At 42.1% G+C, this 22,663-nt stretch overlaps 1 protein-coding gene and 1 long non-coding RNA gene across 4 annotated transcripts; one reads left to right on the top strand and one right to left on the bottom strand.

Moving 5' to 3' along the window:
• Positions 1-5,011: 5,011 nt before the first annotated feature.
• Positions 5,012-7,294, bottom strand: LOC129395831 (uncharacterized). Its single transcript, XR_010112882.1, has 3 exons — positions 7,156-7,294; positions 5,827-5,929; positions 5,012-5,173 (listed from the first exon to the last, which is right to left on the bottom strand). It is a non-coding gene; the product is annotated as an uncharacterized LOC129395831 (long non-coding RNA).
• ZNF596 (zinc finger protein 596) lies at positions 7,200-22,371 on the top strand. Of its 3 annotated transcripts, XM_063606618.1 has the most exons (8): positions 7,200-7,442; positions 7,851-7,983; positions 15,312-15,506; positions 15,834-15,917; positions 17,909-18,035; positions 18,744-18,827; positions 19,647-19,729; positions 20,184-22,371. In XM_063606618.1, the coding sequence occupies exons 4-8, from the start codon at positions 15,906-15,908 to the stop codon at positions 21,390-21,392; spliced, it is 1,515 nt and encodes a 504-aa protein (XP_063462688.1). In that variant the 5' UTR covers positions 7,200-7,442; positions 7,851-7,983; positions 15,312-15,506; positions 15,834-15,905; the 3' UTR covers positions 21,393-22,371. The 3 variants fall into 3 exon arrangements, with proteins under 3 accessions (XP_063462688.1, XP_034821492.1, XP_063462689.1); XM_063606619.1 differs by lacking the exon at positions 15,312-15,506 and having other exon boundaries at positions 7,217-7,442; XM_034965601.3 differs by lacking the exons at positions 7,851-7,983; positions 15,312-15,506 and having other exon boundaries at positions 7,210-7,442.
• Positions 22,372-22,663: the final 292 nt, after the last annotated feature.

Consider the following 22,663-nt stretch of genomic DNA (forward strand, 5'->3'; position numbering starts at 1 on the left):
GCTGAGGCAGGAAAATCGCATGAACCCGGCAGGCGGAGGTTGCAGTGAGCCAAGACCGCACCACTGCACTCCAGCCTGGGGAAAAGAGCAAGACTCAGTCTCCAAAGAAAAAAAGAGACACTGAAAAGACAACCCACAGAAAAGAAGAAAATATTTGTGCATTATGTATCCAACAACAGTCTGTTAACTACAATATATAAAAAATTTGTATAACTCAACAACAACCAAATTACAAATGGAGAAAGAGCTGAACACACACTTCGCCAAAAAGACATGCAAATGGAAAACAAGCACATGAAAAGATGATCAATATCATTATCATTATGGCCATCGAAACTGAAACCACAACCAGATACTCCTTCACACACAGTAGAAAGGCTATAATCCAACAAATGTAAAATAACAAGTGTTGGCAAGGTCAGAGAGAAATCACAACCCTTAAATACTGTATGTGGAATATAAAATGGTGCAGCTTATTTGTAACATAGTTTGGTATTTCCTCAAAAAGTTAAAAATAGGCTGAGCAAGGTGGCTCACGCCTGTAATCCCAGCACTTCAGGAGGCTGAAGCAGGCAGATCACTTGAGCCCAGGAGTTCAAGACCAGCCAGTACGACACAGCCAAACCCCATGTCTACTAATACAAAAATGAGCCAGACATGGTGGCACACAGCTGCAGTCCCAGCTACTTGGGAGGCTGAGGAAGAAGGACTGCTTGACCCCATAATGTGGAGGTTGCAGTAAGCTGAGATCGCACTATTACACTCCAGCCTGGGCAATAGTGCAACACCCTGTCTCAAAAATAAAAATAAAAATAAAACGGGCCAGGTAAGATGGCTCACACCTGTAATCCCAGCACTGTGGGTGGCTGAGGCAGATGGATCACTTGAGGTCAGGAGCTGGAGACCAGCCTGGCCAACATGGTGAAACCTTTTCTCTAGGAAATAATACAACAATTAGGGCCAGGCTCTGTGGCTCACACCTGTAATCCCAGCACTTTGGGTGGCTGAGGCAGGCGGATCACCTGAGGTTGGAAGTTCGAGACTAGCCTGACCAACATGGACAAACCCCATCTCTACTAAAAATGCAAAATTGGCTGGGCGTGGTGGCGCATGTCTGTAATCTCAGCTACTCAGGAGGCCTAGGCAGGAGAATCGCTTGAACCTGGGAAGCAGAGGTTGCGGTCAGCCGAGATTGCGCCATAATACTCTAGCCTTAACAACAAAAGCAAAACTCCACCTAAAAGGAAAAAAAAAAAAAAATTAGCCAGTGTGGTGGTACAGACCTGTAATCCCAGCTACTCAGGAGGCTGAGGAAGGAAAATTGCCTGAACCTGGGCGATGGAGGTTGCAGTGAGCCGATATCAGGCCACTTAACTCCAGCCTGGGCGAAAGAGCAAGACTTGTCTCCAAAAAACAGAACAAGAAAAAGGAAATGCATGGGACGAAGTGGTATATCCTGAAATGAGGACTTTCCTTCTGGACTAGGGTTTCCGATGAAGGTGACAGTTTATCCTTCAGTCTCCACAGGTCACAAATTTGCCATCCAGCAAGAGGCAACAGAGGGAGCCCCCCCAAGTCCCATGCCAGAACTATGACATAATCACATTCCCTCACTCATTTCAGTACCTAAATATTAATAATTCATCAGCTTAAACATCTACACTTACTTTACCAATTTTCCATTGTATAGATGAAGAGGTTTCCAAATTTTATATAGGTTGTCATGATGTGGACAGGACTTTTTGATAGTTAACTATAGCGAATGACTAAAATATAAGTGTTTAAACCTAAAATACCTTGTAACTGTTAACACAGGGCTAGAGAATACAGCAAGGTAACAGTCTGTCCAGTAAATTCTTCTGAAATTTCCTTTTTTTTTTTTTTTATAGACGGAGTCTCACTCTGTCACACAGGCTGGAGTGCAGTAGCATGATCTTGGCTCATTGCAGCCTCCACCTCCTGGGTTCAAGCGATTCTCCTGCCTCAGCCTCCTGAGCAGCTGGGACTACAGGTGCATGCCACCACACCAGTCTAATTTTTGTATTTTTAGTAGAAATGGGATTTCACCATCTTATCCAGGCTGGTCTCGAACTCCTGACGTCAGGTTATCTGCCTGCCTCAGCCTCCTGAAGTGCTGGGATTACAGGAGTGAGCCACTGCACCAAGCCCTCTTCTGCAATTTCAATAATCAATTGTGCTATTTGCCTTTCTTTCAGCAATGAGATTTTATTTTTCTTTCCTAATTATTTCAAACATGAACTTTGGTTCCAGAGAACTAGTATTTCCTTGATTTATAAATTGAGGGCAGCTGGGCACGGTGGCTCACGCCTGTAATCCGAGCACTTTGGGAGGCCAAGGCAGGCAGATCACTGGAGGTCAGGAGATCAAGACCAGCCTGGCAAACATGGTGAAACCCCATCTCCACTAAAACTGCAAAAAATAGCCAGCCATGGTGCCAGGTGCCTGTAGTCCCAGCTACTCAGGAGACTGAGACAGGAGAATCGCTGGAACCCGAGAGGTGGAGACTCTGGTGAGCCAAGATCGTGCCACTGCACTCCAGCCTGGGTAACATAGGGAGGCTCTATCCTCAAAAAAAAAAAAAAAAATTGACGGTCGTCTCACAGACAATCTAATAATGAATTATTTTTTTGTCTGTAGAAAATCAACATTAACTTTTCTACTTTTAGATATCGTAATTGCTGTGACTTGAAGGACTTATCTAGAAAAAGCCTTAAAAAACTACGGTCAGCACTGGGTGAATAGGTTGGGGGAACCCACATAAAATCCCCAAGACACCTGGGAGTCCATGTCCCCATGAGTGGGACTGCAGGCAGCTGTAGCAGACGGGATGGGAGGGGACAGCAGGCAGGAGAACTCGGTGTCTGGAGTCCACGGTTCTAAGGCCAGTGAAAACCATTGGCAAAGTGAAATCCGAAGCTTGACAGGATGAAATTTGTGATTGTAAATGAATATTTGCCATTTCCAAGTGACATCGCCAGTGGTGGTGGGATGGATGGGTGCTCCTCCAAGTGGGCTGCAGTGAGGAGAGCGCAGCACCAGGCCAGGATGTTCCTGCCAGGAACACAGGATCTGCACATGTTTAGGAGGAAACGCTGGGGAGACCCAGCTTGGAGTCATCTCTGCTCTTTACATCTGTTAAGGCTGTGAAAACTGAGAGTCGGCCGGATGTGGTGGCTCACGCCTGTAATCCCAGCAATCTGGGATGCTGAGGCGAATGGATCACCTGAGGTCAGGAGTTCAAGACTAGCCTGGCCAACATGGTGAAACCCCATCTCTACTAAAAATACAGAAAATTAGCTGGGTGTGGTGGTAGGTGTCTGTAATTACAGCTAATCGGGAAGCTGACGCAGAAGAATATCTTGAACATGGGAGGCAGAGGTTGCAATGAGCAGAGATGGCGCCATTGCACTCCATCCTGGGTGACAGAGGGAGACTCCGTCAAAAAAAACAAAAAACAAAAAACAGAAAACTGAGTCTCAGGAACAGTTCCCGAGAAGGAAAATTGGGCCCGCATGGAAATAGACATTTTTCTCCCACCTAGGGCAGGGAGTGAAGTGAAATAGGTCTGTGGAGTGGACTTTCACATAGAAACCCTGTATTTCCTAAATTGGGGGTTATTTGGGGATCACCTGGAGGAGTATTCCTGCTTTTGGTGAAACACACGGGGGTATTTTTTGTGAAGCTGCAAATCTGGCACAGCAATAACAGCTGGGGAACTGGAGATAAAGGAGAAGGCATACTAAGTGCTGTTGCAAGTTTCCCAGAAGTATGACATTATTGGGAAGTAAACTACTTTTTAAAACAACCGGGGCAATACCACGTCAGTAAGGCAGAGACAACACCATGAAGTTTCATGACAGAGGCCACATCCAGCCCAAACCCAGCCCAGCAGAGGCTGTCAACTCAGCGCCCCAGCGAGAGCCGGAAGGTTCCATTCTTAGAGCTGCAGACCCTCTCGTGTGGGCTGCAAAGGCCATGTCTGCATCCCGGGCGGTATGTACGCTCTGAGAGATACATGCGTGTTCCGAGGGTTATATGAGTGTGACGGGTGTGGCGTGAGTCTGACTGTGTAACGGGCGTTCCAGGGGTTACGTGTGTGCTCTGAGGGACACATGCGTGTTCCGGGGATTATATGAGTGTGACGGGTGTAGCGTTAGGTGACGATGTCATCTCCGCGTTCCAAGCGTTATGTGCGCACTGAGGGACACATCCACGTTCCCGGGGTTGGATGTGGAAGGCAGCTACCCCGACGGGTGTGCTCTCTGCATACGACGGGTGCTAACACTAGCATCACAGATGCAGTGTTATTAGCACTACGGAGGTTATTATCAGTGTGGCGGGTGTTCTAGTTGCTTTCCTGACACTACATTTCTGTTCCAAGACCGCAGCTTGGCCCTGTGGCCGCCACGCCTTGCGTGTGGAGAATGAACCTCGAGTGCGCTGGATTCACAGGGGATTTTGGTTTCTAATTTTCCACATGAAGGGTCTCTACCCCTCAGCAGTCAGGGCTGAAAACAGGAAGGATTTTACTCAACCATGGACGCCGGCTCAAGGTGTCCCAAAGCGAGGGGCGTTTCCTGGTATGTGCTGAGCAGAACGCAGCTCCCGCCCTTGCAGGGCGCAGGCGCGGAGGAAGCGTGCGGGATGCGGCCGCCTCAAGGCTCAGAAAAGCCGGGCTCGCGCGTGCTCTGCTGGCAGCCGGGGCACTGCAGCGCCCTAGAGCTCAAGGCACTGTCGGAAGCTGGGCGCCCTCTGCTACCCCTCCTGCTGCACCAGTTAAAAGACAGCATGGAGTGTTCGGCGCCATCATTCTAGAAATGCAAACTGACACAGAGCCCATTAGCCCGTGAGTTTCTAAAAATGCAGAAGGGACAATTAATTGGAAACCATAGGAAATGAAATCAACATGAATGCACATTTTACAACTTATGCAAAAAGTCACTCAACATAGTCCTCAGACTTAAAATGCAAAACCGTCAGAGGCCTCTTAACCACAGTGACTTTATTTCAAATAAAGGCTTTTAAAAAGTTAAATCTGGGCAGGGTGCAGTGGTCACATCTGTAATCCCAGCACTTTGGAAGGCCAAGGCGGGTGGATCACTTGAGATCAGGAGTTGAAGACCAGCTTGGGCAAATAGCAAGACCCTTATGTCTACAAAAAATATATATATATATTAGATGGCATGCTTGCACATACCTGTAGTCCCAGCTACCCAGGAGGCTGAAGCGGGAGGATTGCTTGAGCCCAGGAGTTCGAGGCTGCAATGAGCCAGCCGTGATCGCACCACTGCACTCCAGCCTGGGCGACAGAGTGAGACCCTGTCTCTCTCTCTCTGTCACACACACACACACACACACACACACACACACACGTTAAATTTCTTGGATTATATATTTCGGGGGTTGAGCACTTTTGGTTATAAAATATTTATGATTGTGGGAACAAGTTAATAAAGACACGAAACTTATTTAAATGTCCCAGAACTTTAAGAACAAAAAGCATTCTTAGTTTAAAAATAAGTTTTACTTTAAAGGTAATAGTACACACATAAATTGTTGTTAAAATCGACAGTAACAAAGAGAAGTAACAATACTAATAGCCTGTCACAAACTGATTCTTAATAACCTATATAAACAAACATTAAGCCCGGGCGCCGGGTGGCTCATGCCTGTTATCCCAGCACTTTGGGAAGCTGAGGCAGGCAGATCACTTGAGGCCAGGAGTTCCAGACCAGCCTGACCAACATGGTGAAGCCCAGTCTCTACCAAAAATACAAAAGATTAGCAGGGTATATTGGCACGCACCTGTAATCCCAGCTACTTGGGAGGCTGAGGCAGGAGAATCCTTGAACCCAGGAAGCAGAGTCGCAGTGAGCCGAGACCATGCCATTGTGACAGGAGAGAAACTCTGTCGCAAAAAAAAATTATATGTTTACAACAGGTGCATTTCTCCTCTTGCTTTCTGAGGACGCCCTGCTATGTAGCTGAGTAGTCGCTAATAAACTATCTTAACTTCACTATACTCTGTGACTTGCCAAAAGGTCTTTCCCATGTGAAATCCAAAAACCTGTTCTTGGGGTCTAGGACAAGACCCATTTTATAATGACAAAACTATACAAATTCTAGAGGAAAACATAGAAAGAAAGCTATGTGACCTTGCGTTTGGCCATGAGTTTTAACACGACACTATCAGAGGCATTTGAACCCCTCCTCTATATGAACTCCAGGGTGGTTTATGTTCCATTGGCTAAGAGAAAGTTTTCTTCAAAAATGTGACATGATTTGAGGTCAAACATTAATATCAAGTAAACTCAAAAGATTGAGAAGCTAGCATTAGTTCTGGGAAAACCAGAAGTGTGCCTTTTTTGGAAATAATCATTGGTAGCACAAACTTAAAAATCTCCAAAGGAAATAAAAATGAGTTATTAACTTACAGTTTTCACCAATTAAGATATAAATGAAGCTAACGAAATTCGGAAATACAATTTCACTGTTTTTAATGTTCATTAAAAAAAAATCCTTATCAAATAGCCCCAGTAAGTCACCAATTAAGTCTTTACTACTTAAAAGCAAAATCCACCTATGTCCTGAACAGTATCCACTTTACGAGCCTCATTATATGTACAGGAGATAAAATTCAGAAATAAATAAATATACATGTACATGTATACAAATATATTTCAAATTAAAAAATACTTTTAGATAGTGGTATGTATTACATTTAGAAATTAATAACGAAGTAAATTATGGGATGTCATCCACGCCTGTCCCAAAGGTACCGAATTTATAAATCATCTCAGGTGCAGAGCAGGACAAGTTGAAAATAGGAATGACATGAACCCGCGCGGAACAGCTGCCGGCGCGGTGTCCAGGGCAGCACCCCGCCCGGTCCCGGCCCCTCCAGCCCTGGGCCCGACCCCTACTACTACGCCTCTGCCTCGACGCGAACGCGGAGCCCGAGCGCGCGTCACGCCGTGTGGGGCCGAAAAGGCTGCTACCCAGAGGCGGAGTGCGGGCTCGCGAGGGTCCCCACCCCACTCTCGCTCCCGCCAGCACCTACGGACTCGCGTCCCCGCCGCGCGCCGACGCGGGAGCAGCACCGCCCCCGGCACAGGAGCCTCACGCGCCTCTTACCTAACAGGAAGTTGGGTGGAAGCAGCGCGGACCCACGGCGCACCGAACGCTCTCAAACAGAACCCGACGCAGACACGCGCTTTCAACCGGCGGAGACACTGGCAGGGCCAGAAACGCGCGCAGTGGGGGCGGGAAGTCAGTAAGCTCCCCGCCCCGGCCCGAGACCCCGCCCCGGCCCGGCCCCGCCTTTTTCTCTGCCTCCCCTCCCTGCATGTACGGGCCCCGCCCCTCGCGCGACGTTTTTTGTTGACCCGGAAACGGATTCTCCGGAGCCAAGGTCCGCTCGGGTGAGTGCCCTCCGCTTTTTGTGGCCAAACCCAGCCACGCAGTCCCCTTCCTGCGGCATCCTCCACACCCGGGGTCTGCTGGTCTCCGCGGATGTCACAGGCTCGGCAACCGCCCTCCTGTCGGCGGGGAGTCCCGCGACGCCCAGAAATGCTCCGAAGCCTGTCGCTCAGCTGCCAGATCTGCGTCTGTGTCCGGTTCCGTCACTGAGGTCGCCCCTGTCCGGCCCTTCCTCCCTAGGTCTCTTCACCGTCCGCCCATCCTGTCGCGCGCGGCCTCAGGTCCCCATTCGGCATGTGGCTTGTCTTCCGTCGTCCCCACCCTCGCCCCTCTTGGCCCCTCAGGGCAGCCCTGGGATTCGGCAGACGCCAGTCCTCCCTGAGATGCTTCCCCATCCTTCCCTCCGCCAGGCCCTACGTCTCCGCAAACCCCACGCTTCGGGGTGGCCGCCTCAGACAGGACCCTGAGTCCGAGACTGGGGTAGGGGACCTGCCCGATCCTGTAACAACCCTCGTGCTTCTGCACAATCGCCTCCCACTAGCGGTGAGTGTTGGGTGTTTACCTTCCCGGTGTCCCACTGAGAAGTGGGCTCTTCCTTGGCAGGGGCTTCTTCATTGCCTCGCTGTGGATGTCGAGGTGGGGCAGGAGAGTGAGGAGAAAACAGAGAGGAGGGAGGTAGAGCCAACGAGCGAGAAAAGGGGAGGGAAATTTAGATGGGAAGTGGATGGGTCTGAGGAATTTGAACAAACATTGACAATGAAGGAGAGTGACCTGAGCAAGTAGTAGTGGGGTAAATGGAAATAGACAAAATGGGAATCAGCAGAGATATGGAGGACAGAATACAAGGAGGAGGCCTTGACCGTCAGTAGCAGAGAGGGCAACAGAAGCCTAATTCCCAAATTCCTTAGATGGTTTTCTGATTTCCAAACTAGTTTCCCTTTTAAATTTATTGTGTCAGGTTCAGCTTATAAGGCCTCAATACTTTTCAGTCTTAATTGTATACTGAAAATACTTTTTGTTTATTAAATACTTTTTACATTAATTCAGTGTGCACTTCGTAAGGATATTGATGATTTGAGTTAGTTTAGTATTCAACAGCTTCCTCTATTCCTTTATATGATCTCTGTATTTAATGGCTGTGGCATAAAGTTTCCAACTAAGTATAAGTATCAAGTTTTCTTTGTGCTGTTTTCTGCAAATATTAAAGGATGACCTGGATTGTCCTAGAACTTTGTTCCAACAGATTACATGTGTTCATAATGAATAAATTGCTCAAAGATATTTCCAAAGCTCACCTTTTATGTTTTTCAGTTCCAATAATTACATCTTTTTAAGGTTTATATTTTTTGATGACTTAATGTGATGTTCTGGAGAAGACAAATGCTTTTAATGAATATGATTAAAACCGTGAAAGACAAATCGCTTTTACTTAAGAGTGTGACATATGATCTGAAATCTTTAGGGGGCAGGGATGTTAAGGGAAAACTGCCACTATCGTATCAAGGTCATGCCATTCCTGTGAAGCTGGTGCTGGTTACTCTCTACTGGCTTCTGTTCACCTTTCCACCAGCCCCAAGACACACATACTGACACAAGGCAGTGGATAGGGAAAGAGCAAGACTTGATAAAGTAAGCACAGAACAAAGGTATCTTTCTAATGAGGAGGAGGTGTTGGTTCTGGGAAGGAAGCTTGGGATTTGGGTATTCAGGATCCAGAAGTGAGAGAGCCTGGGAAGTTCAGGAACCAGAGAAAGAAAAAGCCTTGCCCATTCTCACCCATGACACTGTGCTCAGCAGGTACTAGCAGACTTCAGGCTCTGTGACTAAAAGGGGTCAGACCAGTTGATATACCCACAGCTGCCATGTAAGGATGTGTGGACTTCACTAGGGAAGAACGGTGTTATGAAAGAAGGGGCAGAAAAACTCACCTGTTGGTCTCCATGTAGACGTTTATTGTCCTGAATTCCTGGAGGTTCAGTGAAAAGCAGAAGATTGTCTTTTACACATGTTGAGTTATGCCCCCATATATGTGGTTGTGGTAAAGAAAGAGGGCGTCTTGATGAGAGGTCCTGAAATGCATTTTCCTAATACTCAGCAGGGGCTTCTCAAGAAGGATCTTCCCTAAGAAAGAAGCTCAGAGAACAAAAATGGAAAAGGATTAGATATGGCACTTTCGCTGGAAAAAGTCATGTTATTCATTGATTGTTTTGTCATCTCCCACCTTAAGTGTTGTTTTTAGGATGTGGTAATCTCTGACCCTGCCTAACACATTTCCCAACTCACCCATAGCCTTCCCTTAACGTCGTCCCATGTTCACACTATCACACTGTGACCCAGTGAATTCAAACTTGTGAAGTTCCATTCGGGGGATCATATGGGAAAGGCTTCACACCCAGACATAGATTATAGATGGGAAGTGGGCCACATGGTGTCAGTGAGGCAAGTATGGATTGTTTAGGGACAATGCACTGTCAGATCTTTGTTGACCATGATTAGAGAAACTGTGCATATTAGTAGTGAATTAATGTCAAGAATATCTGACAAATCCTGGAAAAGAAGATTGATGAGAGGAAATGTGTTCTGCCCAACTGTATAATGCATTTGAAGCTTAAAACAATGAATCAGTATTGATCTGGCCACAAAATATTAATTATTTGAATTGAAAAGTTTAGAAAATGATAGCTTTGACAAATTAAGGTAGCATTTCATCCACACGATGGAGTGTGTTTTATTCAGTAATTGATTTTAAAATGGAATCAACCTAAGTGTCTAACAGGAGGGAGTTTTATAAATTGTTCACAGAACATCTGTTCCAAGGAGACCTTGATGTTCATAGATTTGTAAAGAATGCTGCTTACTAGCACACTGACTCCTCTGCAAATGTCTGAGGGTTCCTCCACTTGGGGCAAGTTGGCAGTTTGATCGCAGAGTAAATAAATGGTGCATTTTATAATGTAATATATTCTAGCAAGATGCAGCCCACAAACTGTTTAGATACTCTTATGTACCATGTAAACTTCATCTACTACTTTAACCAGAACTTGATACTGTATGTCTGTTTTTTTTTTTTTAGATTTGGATAAAATGACAGCTCATTGTTATTTCCAGTTCACAAAGTAATCATGAGGCTGAATAAATTTTATTATTTTATAGACATATGTGTAAAATGAATTTTTCTACGAAACTCATTTTTGATGTATATTAGATGCTATTTTATATTCTGTAGTTTAATTATATGTACACACACACAAACACACACTTCGGTGTCTTATTATGTTTCTGCAGTGAAACCAAAATCCTTCCTTCACGCCCTTTGATTTTATGTTTTCCTCAGGAAGGCAGGAGCTATTGTATATGATAAAATATTATGTTTTATTCAGTCCACTTATGAAATTGTTTAATATTGTTATAAATATTTATATGACTTATTTTAAATTTCCAAATAACATAGGTTACATGAAATTTGACAACTTTATTTTTTTCTTTTCACAACTATTTTGACTGTATACTCACCAAAAATCAAAATTTAGACAAAATTGACTTTTAGACTAATTCTCATTTTTTACATGTAAAAGACCACATGGGACTTTTAAGTCTAGGTTGCCCTGAGTCTACAGTCACTGAGGTTTTATGTCACTATGTCCTCCATTCTAATAATAGGATTTTCAGGCTTTATTCATGTCATTTTTATATCCTCATTAAGTTTTAAAATGTATTTACATGGGTCTACAAATTTATTTCAAATCGTAGTCATAATATTTGCCTGTTGTAAATAGACACTGATTTTGTGTGTTTGCTTTTTTTAAGGACTAATGTTGCTAAACAGGAAATATTTATTTCAGAATATTCATAATAGTTTTGCCCACTTTTTAAATATTCTTATTAGTATTGATAATTAGAATTGATTCCACTTTTTCAAGTTTACAGTCACGTCATCTGAGAATAACTACAGTTTCAGCTCTTTGACTCCATTTTTGTAGTCCCTCTCCTTTTCCCTCTTGTTTTGGTCCCACCTCAGGCATCATGTGCAGTGGTGAATGCCATCAGCCTCACCCAGCCTCCTTTTTCCAGCCTTATCTTTAGTGGAAATGGTCCTTTTGTTAACTGCTGAATATATTGTTGAGATTTTATTGATTAAGAAGAATTAGTCCCCACAATTTGGTATGATTTTTAAAGATTTTATATTATTTTTAAAGATTTAAATTATATGAAAATGTTTTTTTCAAAGGTCTATTTATGTGATTTTTTTAATCTTTAAAATTACTTTGTGAAAATGATAGGTTTTCTAGTATGGAATTATCCTTTTATTATTGCAATAAACTCCACTTTACCATGCTCTGTCATTATTTAACCATACCAGTGATGGCCAGGTGGCCAAAATAAATAGCCAAATGGCTAAAATTGTATTGATGATTTTTGCAAATGTAAGTAAGGAAAATTGTTGGTTAAATTTGTAGTTATTGTTACATTCATGTTCATTTTGATTAGCATAATAAACTAATAAGGACAGGCTTATTTTTCTCCTTCAAAATAACTTAGGTTACAAAGGAACTAGAAGTGATTTCACATGTAAGAACTCTCACAAATCACTTTTACAGTTAAACTCTGATATATAACTTAAACATTAAAATTGGCTAATCAGATTTTTGTGCTGATTAATGAGGGAAAGTTTTTACTCTATTTTTGTGGAAAGTAATACATCATACATATTCATGTCAGAATATAATTATTCCCATTTCTTAGATTTTAAATTACTACTTTTAAATAAATACAGTCTCTTTTATTAACCTGTGTTTTTTCTTTCCACCATGGGTCTTTTCAGTTTCATGATTTTGCTCTCAAAACTTTTTAATTATTGATTTCTGTCAAATCTGTTCATTCATTACATTATTTTATTATTTATTAAATTGTTTTATCTTTTTAAGTCTTATTAATATGTACTGAATTTGTAACAATTTGGAAAGTCAAGTAACTCCTGTTTTATCTTTTTCTTGGTTTATGAGTGTTTTTAAAGTTTTACGTTTCTTGAAGATCACAGCTGTAGCCCCAATTCCATGGTTCTGGCTACTTACATTTATCATACTTATTAATATCATGAATGTAATTGGAATACCCCTTTGATTTTACTGGTAACGTATACCCACTAGTGTACTGAGACAGAAAAAAAAGTCTTTAGAACTCAGATAAATATACAGTTTATATTTACTATTTATGTATGTGTGATCTTGTTATTAAATTACTCTATCATGTTTGTGGAATTAGCAGTTTCTCTTTGAATTTGGATGTTTCTAGTTATGTGTATTTCCAACGTATGTTTTTAGCCACATACACTTTTTTGAATATCATATTTGATGTTTAATTTTTGCTAGGATTGTAGGCTGGACTCCAGATCCAAACTTGACATGTAGCAGACCCATTAAAAACATACATTAAGCCCCTAGCACTGTTTTAATCTCCATGGCCTGGCTGAGCTTCTGCCATCTGTCCTCCTAGGCACAATGAGGTCTGGACATCTCATTCGGCATAACTCAGCTGTGGCCATTGGTGGATCTCATCCTTAGTATTAGTCCCTGCTGGCAGGGGTGACCCAGGCCCACATAAGCCATTGCTGGCCTCCTTGGAGGACTTAGAGAATCCTGAGATTGCCCATGAGGATGGACATGCCTTTCAGTCTAGCACCCACCTTTAGTGATGCCTGTGGAGATTGAGAAGCTCCAGGGGCCTTGGATGTCTTTCTTATACCTCCATTGTCTTCAGCATCACTCCCATACTCTTGAGCCAAGGTAGAGAATTTTGAGGAGGCTTGTGTGGAGGTTTATGGTGGCCCCCATGGTTCTGTGAGACTGGTAGAAGGCACAGACCCCTTAGACTTCTCCCCAAGGAGAATACGTGAGACTAGTGGAGGAAAGGAGAGTAATGAAATATGCATTTCGTGTCCCAGGCTATCAGAGCACAGCTCTAACGAAAAATACAGGGCATCGTATGGCAACTGGCACAGCTCTGTGAGACTGGGAGATATTGCACAACCTTGAAAAATCAAGATGTGACCCTACTGAAGGAACAAAATAAGTCTCCAATAATTGACCATAAAGAAATAGAGGTTTCTGGCTGGGTGCGGTGGCTCACACTTGTAATCACAGCACTTGGAGAGGCCGAGGTAGGCAGATCACTTGAGGCCAGGAGTTCAAAACCAGCTTTGCCAACATGGTGAAATACAAAAAATAAAAAATTAGCTGGTCGTGGTGACGGGCACCTATAATCCCAGCTACTCGGGAGGCTGAGGCAGGAGAATCACTTGAATCCAGGAGGTGGAGGTTGCAGTGAGCTGGTATCGTGCCATTGCACTACAGCCTGGGCAACACGAGTGAAACTCCGCTTTAAAAAAAAAGAAAAAGAAATGGAAGTTTCTGATTTTCCTGATAAGAATTACAGGTAATTGCCTTAAAGGAGCCCAATGAGCTATGAGACAACACTGATAGACAAGTAAAATCTGGAAAAGAATACATGAACAACATGAGAATATCAACAAAGAAAAACCATAATAAAAGAATCAAATATAGATTCTGGGGCTGAAGAATACAGTAACTGAACTGGATCAATACAGGGCTTCAAGAGCTGACTTGATCAAGCAGAAGAAAGAACCAATGAACTCAAAGACAGGTTATTTGAAATTATTCAATCAGAAGAGCAAGTAGAAAAAGAATTTTTTAAAAGTGAAGAAACTGTCTTTGCTAAAAATTGGAGGGTCCTAAGAACTCCTCCCCGCCCCCACCGCCAATGCAGAGTCTTACTCTGTCACCCAGGCTGGAGTGCAGTGGTTCGATCTCCGCTCACTGCAATCTCCACCTCCCAGGTTCAAGCGATTCTCATACCTCAGCCTCCCGAATAGCTGAGATTACAGGTGCCTGCCACCATGCCCAGCTAATTTTTGTATTTTTAGTAGAGACGGGGTTTTGGAGTTTCACCAAGTTGGCCAGGCTGGTTTTGAACTTCTGACCTCAGGTGATCCTCCCGCCTTGGCCTCCCAAAGTGCTGGGATTACAGGCGTGAGCCACCATGCCCGGCAAGAACTCCTTTTTATGTTAGATTCACTAGGGTTTAGCAGCTCACAGAGCCCAGGAAAACAGTTTACTTAGCTGATTTATTACAAAGGACATTTTAAACATTACATATGAACAGCCAGCTAAAGAGTTACATACAGCAAGTTTTGGAAGCATCTTAGGTTTAGGAGGTCTGTCTCCAAGCAGTTGGGAGGTACCATTGTTTCAGCATATGGATGTGTTCTTCACCCACCCAGAAGCTCTAGGAATCCCATCATTCAGGGATTTTTATGTGGTGCTCATCAAGTAGGCATAATTGTTATTAACTCAATCTCCAGCCTCTGTCCCTTTCCCAGAGGATAGGGGGTGGGACTGTGTGTTCCAAGCTTCTAATCAAGTCATGGTCTTTCAGGTGATCAACCCCCATCCTAGAGCCTAGTAATAATTGTCTCATTAGAACAGAAGACACTCTTATCACCCATGAAGTTCCAAGGCATTATGAGCTCTGTACTGGGAACCAGGGTCAAAGACCAAAAAGAACAAAAGCTTCTCCTAGCAACTCTATTGCTTAGGAAATTACAAGGGTTTTGGGTGGCTCTGTGCCAGGAACTGGGGATGAAAACCAAACTATCTATTTCTTACAACTAACAGTGTCACATACATGTTCAAGTTTTCATGTTCTTAGTGTCCTTTCATTTCAACTTGAGGAACTCCCTTTAGCATTTCTTGTAAGGTATGTCACTTGTAAAGTGTGTCTTTTAAGGAATCCACCATGATAAAATGAAATTTGAAGCTGCTTGGTAGATAAATTCATGCTAAATTTATCTACAGGTCAGACTTGAGGGACTGGTATTTCTAGAAGCCTCACGTGGAAGAGACAGAATCATTCAGTACAAGTGTATCCAGAGGACCAGCAGAAGGGAGAAGGAATGGAGGGAGGCTCCTGAGGGCTGAGATGCATGTGGAGAAAGCCTGCAAGCACACAAACCGAGAATAATTAAATCTGAGAAATTCCAGGATTTATCTGTAGGTGGAGCCACATCTCCATGATTCAGGGATTCTTAGGATTTGGAATCATAGAGGGAATTAAACATTTCAGAATTCCATGGGCTAGGTGGCATATGAAACTGCATGATTTTCACATTTCTAGGTCTAAAATAAAAATATTTGTATCTTTATTAGCAGCAATAGTCATTTCTTCTGACCCTGGGAGAGGAGAGCCACCAACCCAACCCACCCCCTACCCACTGCATGTCCTTGTTGGTTGGACTGGGGCTAATGGCTTTGGGGCAGATGTTAGAAGCAAAACTGGAGTGTCATGGTTTTTTTGTTTTTGTTTTTGTTTTTGCTCAGATTTGTCTTCTTAGTGCTTGGATGGTGTGAGTGAAAACCCAGAGGAATACATTTGGTGGCTGAGCTAGTACAATGCCATCACCGGTGAGTGGGAAATTCTTCTTTCTACTGAAATTTGTACCCCTGTTACCAGCCTAAGGGCAGATTCATCCTATTAACATGGATGTTCTAAGTGCACTCAAGGATCCAAGCTCCAATTAAGATTCCCTAGGGCTTCGGAATGTTTACATTGGCTCAAAGAGTCATCAAGAAGTAATGTCCTTTCAACAGTACACTAAGGCATTCCAGCCTCTACTAAGGCTGTGTATTAAGATGTGAGAGGTTTTTGTTTCTCTCATCCAGCCTCAGGGAAATCATTCATTATGAGCCTCTCATGGCCTTGTTGGGGAAATAAATTCACTCATTACCTATGTTTTTGGCAGGAGTGGGCTTGAGAGTATATGTGGGTAGGTGGTGAAAATAAGTGAGAGCAGGTTATAGCCCATACAAAGGCAGATGTTTTCCCAGGCAAGCTCAGTTAGTCTAGTGTTTCAGGTGTTAGGGGAGGGCTGTTTAACTTGAAGGGAAAGCAGATAGGGTTAGGACAGAGGAGACAATGAGGAATTATTCATTTATTTTTCCTATCTAAAAATCTTAATGTCTTGAGAGAATAAATGTGAACTTTTGAAAAACTAAAAAAGCAAAATTAAAATTCTTATTACCCTTGTCCCCAAATTAACCTCTGATCAAATTTGATAACTGGAAGCAACTGGAGTGTTGTTTCTTTAATTTTGGTTGTGCATTAAGTGATGGAGTATAGGAAACAGAGTAAATTTAAAACTCTGAGGAAATTGTTGAAGTGGAGAGACCAGGACAATCAAAGGATTTTTTTTCCCTAAATCTAGAGACAACATGAAGAAACAAAAGAGAATAGTACCTAGTGCATTAGTCCGTTTTCACACCGCTATAAAAAACTACCTGATGGTAATTTATGAAGAAAAGAAGTTTAACTGACTGACAGTTCTGCAGGCTTAACAGGAAGCATGACTGGGAGGCCTCCAGAAACTTACAATCATGGTGGAAGGGGAAGCAAGCACCTTCTTCATAAGGCAGCAGGAGAGAGAGACCAAATCAGGAAATGCCACACACTGTTAAATCATCAGATCTTCTGAGATATTACCAGCATGAGAACAGCAAGGGGGAAGTTCACCCCCATGATTCAATCACCTCCCACCGGACCCCTCCCCCAACATGTGGGGATTACAATTCAAGATGAGATTTGGGTGGGGACACAGAGCCAAACTATATCACCTGGTGTTTGAAGATCCCACATAAAATTGAGAAAGGAAATCCTCAGACCATGGAAAGTGGCAGGATGAGACCATCTTTCAGTACTGAAGTCTTAGAGTCCCTGGCCTGTGCTGCTGAGCCATTCATCCTTATCCATTAACAGTGAACACCTGCGTTGTGTAGACACAAGAGGCTGCATCTGCTGATACCAAGTTCTGTATGAAAGTTGTTCACACAACTGAGTGTTCTCAGTCATTTCATGAATAATGTATTTGTGGCTTGTATCTAAAAAGTGATAGATAGGAACCACTTTACATACTATCTCATTGGACCTTTTTGAACTCATAACAGGTCTTTATTTTATTCTGAGGACACTGAGGTCCTATAGTGGAATATCTAACTATAGTCTTGATTAAAACGTGACAAATTATGGATGCTGCCTCCCTTGTAGTGAGTCTATAGATTTTCTTGAAGGTGGTGGAGAGGAGAATTTTAGTTCTAAATTTCCAAGTACAGATTTCATAATTAGCATCTGTAAGTTATACTTTAGAAGTCTATTGGGAAATCTTCAGGTTATATTATGCCACACCACATGTGATATTTCTCTATGTGAAGTTTTATGTATGAGTAAATCTGAAAGCCAGATTCCCAGTTCAGATTTAAAGCAATGTGACAGGAACCCCAAACACTGTTTTGAGTTTTCTGTTCATACCACCCACACTTCCTTAGTACAGTCATTTGATCTTGCTCCACTGAACATTGGCAGAGATAGCCCTGTTTGCAGTAGAATGTCCATAATGTTTTAGGATTCCATGACCTTCGAGGATATCATTGTAGACTTCACTCAAGAAGAGTGGGCCCTGCTGGACACATCCCAGAGAAAGCTGTTTCAAGATGTGATGTTGGAGAACATCAGTCATCTGGTCTCTATTGGTGAGTCTCTTTATATTTATTATGTATGTATATATGGATTCATTCACTCACTCATTTTTCACTGATTCATTCTTTCATTCTACACGTGCTTAGAACAGCTTTCTCATCTATCACTTCAACTTCTGCTTTGATCCTTTCATAACTCTCACAATTACCTGACAGCCATTTCTTTCCTTTTCACTTATATTGATTTGTCCTCTCTCTAGAAAGTCATCTTTCTGACCACAATTTCACATCCTTCTTGCTCTTCAATCTCCCAAACTCAGAAAAGTTATGGTAATTCACTGCTTTTGTATGCATAAATAAATGTATTGATTTCTTTAAAGTAATTATTCTATCATAGGGACTGTTCTGCACAGAACCTAGATTGTTCTGGTGGAGCTAATATTTATTGCATAGTTTTTTAATATAATGTCAAACACTATGACAATTTGTAATTTCTCACTAAGTGAAAATACTGAGGATTCTGAAATCAGTATTTGAAGTGAGGCATGGCCATCAGCAATTATAGGTCTTTTATGTCTGGGAACAAGTTCAAGAGTTTTCATTTTGCTCATGAAGGACTGTCAATGTTGTCTTCAAGGTACTCTTCCCAGGCTGACCTTCAGTGGCTAACTTATCCTTCCCAGTAGGCTGCCCTGTATCTGATAACCTTGTACATTTGTCAGCACAGAACTCAAAATCCATGTATCTTTTTCCCCAAAACAGGCAAACAGCTCTGCAAATCAGTTGTGCTTTCCCAATTGGAGCAAGTAGAGAAACTTTCAACACAAAGAATAAGCTTCCTGCAAGGTGAGCTCTAAGAAGCAGTGCTTCAATAGGAGGAGGAGAAACATGGCCAGTGAGTGAGTAGGACCCAACAGTTGCCAAAGGAAGATTTCTTTTGTTTTTTTAGACAGAATCTCACTCTGTCACCCAGGCTGGAGTGCAGTGGCATGATCTCGGCTCACTGCAACCTCTGCTTCCCAGATTCAAGTGATTATCTTGCCTCAGCCTCCTGAGTAGCTAGGACTACAGGTGTGCACCACCATGCCCAGCTAATTTTTTTCTATTTTTAATAGAGACAGGGTTTCAACATGTTGGCCAGGCTGGTCTCGAACTCCTGACCTCAAGAAATCCACCCACCTCAGCCTCCCAGAGTGCTGGGATTACAGTCATGAACCACCACGCCCAGCCGGAAGGTTTCTTAAATTTGCAGTGTTTCTGAAATGTAGGCAAAAACCTGAGGGAAACATTTCTCAGATATTGTCATTATACTTTGTAGTTATCAATTTTTATTCAAGTATCTCTCTGTCATTGTCTTTGTCTTTTGTAAAGGGGATTTTTGTGTACTTATTTGAGTTAAACTATTACATACTAGCCCTTTATAATGGTCCTCTTCTTTGAAAATTTTTCTTTCCTTTACTTCCTCGACTTGCCTTTATTTTTTTATATGCTGAAAATGTCAGTAGTCAATGTGCTATAATACTCTTCTCCTTAAAGTGTGGTTAATTTAACATTCTTTCCCTGTCTGTGTGTATTTGAAACACACTCAAATGGGCATTGGAGCTATTTAACATTTTTATTCCCCTAATGCCTATATAGCATCTTTTTTTTTTTCATTTATTTCAGGTAGAGAAGTTGGCATTAAACATCAAGAGATACCATTCATTCAACATATCTATCAGAAGGGCACGTCCACCATCAGCACAATGGTAAGCTTTATGGATCCAAACCCTGTTCTTACATATAGAAACCTGGACATTAAACAACTTTGGAATTTGGTACAGGTACCTGACTGTACTTAAAGCCCTCCCAGCAGAGTTTTAGATAGTTTGGATTTAGTGAAGACATTAACTTCAAATCAAAACCATAATGTGAGGCTTTATGACAGGACAATTGTATAAACTTGACTACGTGCTGAAACTTTCAAACATGATAAAGTCTTAATAACTAGTCAGATAGCTCTTCAGTTGGGATGCTACAACAGGAAAACTCTCTACATGCAGTTAGATAATATACTATGTTTGTATAACTGATATAGGAACAACTGTAACTGGAGTCTACCACTGAATGATTACTCTAGAATTAATATGTAGAGAAATGAATGAAGTAATGAATGAGTGTGGATAAACCTTTAATAGTCTTTTGTTTCATTCCCAAAACCAGAGATCTCATACTCAAGAGGATCCTTTTCTATGCAATGATTTAGGAGAAGATTTCACTCAACATATGGCATTGACTCAAAATGTGATTACTTACATGAGAAAGAAACACTTTGTAAGCAAAAAGTTTGGGAAAATCTTCAGTGACTGGTTATCCTTTAATCAACACAAGGAAATTCACACCAAATGTAAATCATATGAAAGTCATCTATTTGATTATGCCTTTATCCAAAACTCTGCCCTTAGACCACACAGTGTGACTCACACTAGAGAGATAACATTGGAATGTCGTGTGTGTGGGAAAACCTTTAGCAAAAATTCTAATCTTAGGCGACATGAGATGATTCACACTGGAGAGAAACCACACGGATGTCATCTATGTGGGAAAGCCTTTACTCATTGCTCTGATCTTCGAAAACATGAGAGAACTCACACTGGAGAGAAGCCATATGGATGTCATCTATGTGGGAAAGCCTTCAGTAAAAGTTCTAACCTTAGACGACATGAGATGATTCACACTAGAGAAAAAGCACAGATATGTCATCTATGTGGGAAAGCCTTCACTCATTGCTCTGACCTTAGAAAACATGAGAGAACTCACTTAGGAGATAAACCATATGGATGTCTCCTATGTGGGAAGGCTTTCAGTAAATGTTCTTACCTTAGACAACATGAAAGAACTCACAATGGAGAGAAACCATATGAATGTCATCTATGTGGAAAAGCCTTCTCTCATTGTTCTCACCTTAGACAACATGAGCGAAGTCACAATGGAGAGAAACCACATGGATGTCATCTATGTGGGAAAGCGTTCACTGAATCTTCTGTGCTTAAACGACATGAGAGAATTCACACTGGAGAGAAACCATATGAGTGCCATGTATGTGGGAAAGCCTTCACTGAATCTTCTGACCTCAGACGACATGAGAGAACTCACACTGGAGAAAAACCATATGAATGCCATCTATGCGGAAAAGCCTTCAATCACTCTTCTGTCCTTAGACGACATGAGAGAACTCACACTGGAGAGAAACCATATGAATGCAATATATGTGGTAAAGCCTTCAATAGAAGTTATAACTTTAGACTTCATAAAAGAGTTCACACTGGAGAGAAACCATATGTATGTCCTCTATGTGGGAAAGCCTTTAGTAAATTTTTTAACCTTAGACAACATGAGAGAACTCACACTAAAAAAGCAATGAATATGTAAGAGTCATCAGCCATAGCGTTAACACTAAATACACCAAGGACAAACATACTACAGGAATATTATGTCTGTAATCAGTGTGGAAAAGCCTTTATTTATATTTACCACTTTGCTCAACCTAAATGAATTCAAGGTAGAGAGAATCCAGATGTATTTAATGTTTATGGCACAAACTTCAGACTCTAGGCTGACCATACACAACGTGAGAGAATGAAACTATAGATCAAAGGAATGTGGAGGAGTCTTCATCCACAGCTCTAACTGTTAAATAAATGGGAGAAATCACATCAGGAAAATTCTGTGCCTGTCGTCAGTGTGAAAATGCCTTTGCTGATAATTTATCCTCTAAACAAATGAGTAAAATCCACAGGCAAGCAACCATATGTCTGTAATTGCTGTGCACTCTCATTCAGCTAAGCACCAATTTTGGTGTGTGCAAGAAAATTCATTATCAGGTAACTGATAAAAACAGGAAATATGTGAAAATATTTTTTATTAGGTGGATGAGGCCTCTTGAACAATTCCAGAAATTCATAGTGGAGAAGTTATTCAATGAAAACTCATGAGAAATCCTTTTCTTAATACAGCAGCACTTCTATAATAGATCAGAATTCACATGGTGTAGAACTCTCAATGACATAAATGGAGGGTAGTCCTCAGTAAATTACTCATTCCTTAGTCAATACCAGCATTTTTCCAGTGAGAAAACTATCTTGACAGCATAGTGGAAAAACCTTCAGGCAGCTTTTATGTCAAAAAAGTGAGACAGGGACGAAAACTCTAAAAAGCCATTGATGAGATGTATAGCTGGGGGACAAGACATAAAGCCATCAAGCACGTGCTTGAGAAAAAAATTATAATTTCAAACAAAGACTTTCTACTTAAAATATGTGGGTTGAAATGTACAATTCTGAAATAACCTGGGAATATTGAATGCAGAATTATGTAAGAAGTAATAAGATTAAATTAGTACTGTCAAAAATACAAGCATTAAGTGTTGTTGCTGAATAATAGGTTTATTAAAATCTATGTTTTTTGTTTTTTGTTTTGAGACAGGGTCTCGCTCTGTAACCCAGGCTGGAGTGCAGTGGTGCAATCTCAGCTCCATGCAAGCTCCGCCTCCTTGGTTCATGCCATTCTCCTGCCACAGCCTCCCGACTAGCTGGGACTACAGGGACCCACCACCACACCAGGCTAATTTTTTGTATTTTTAGTAGAGACAGGGTTTCACTGTGTTAGCCAGGATGATCTTGGTCTCCTGACCTCGTGATCTG

The sequence above is a fragment of the Pan paniscus genome, chromosome 7, assembly GCF_029289425.2.
Source record: "Pan paniscus chromosome 7, NHGRI_mPanPan1-v2.0_pri, whole genome shotgun sequence".
Lineage (NCBI taxonomy): Eukaryota > Metazoa > Chordata > Mammalia > Primates > Hominidae > Pan > Pan paniscus.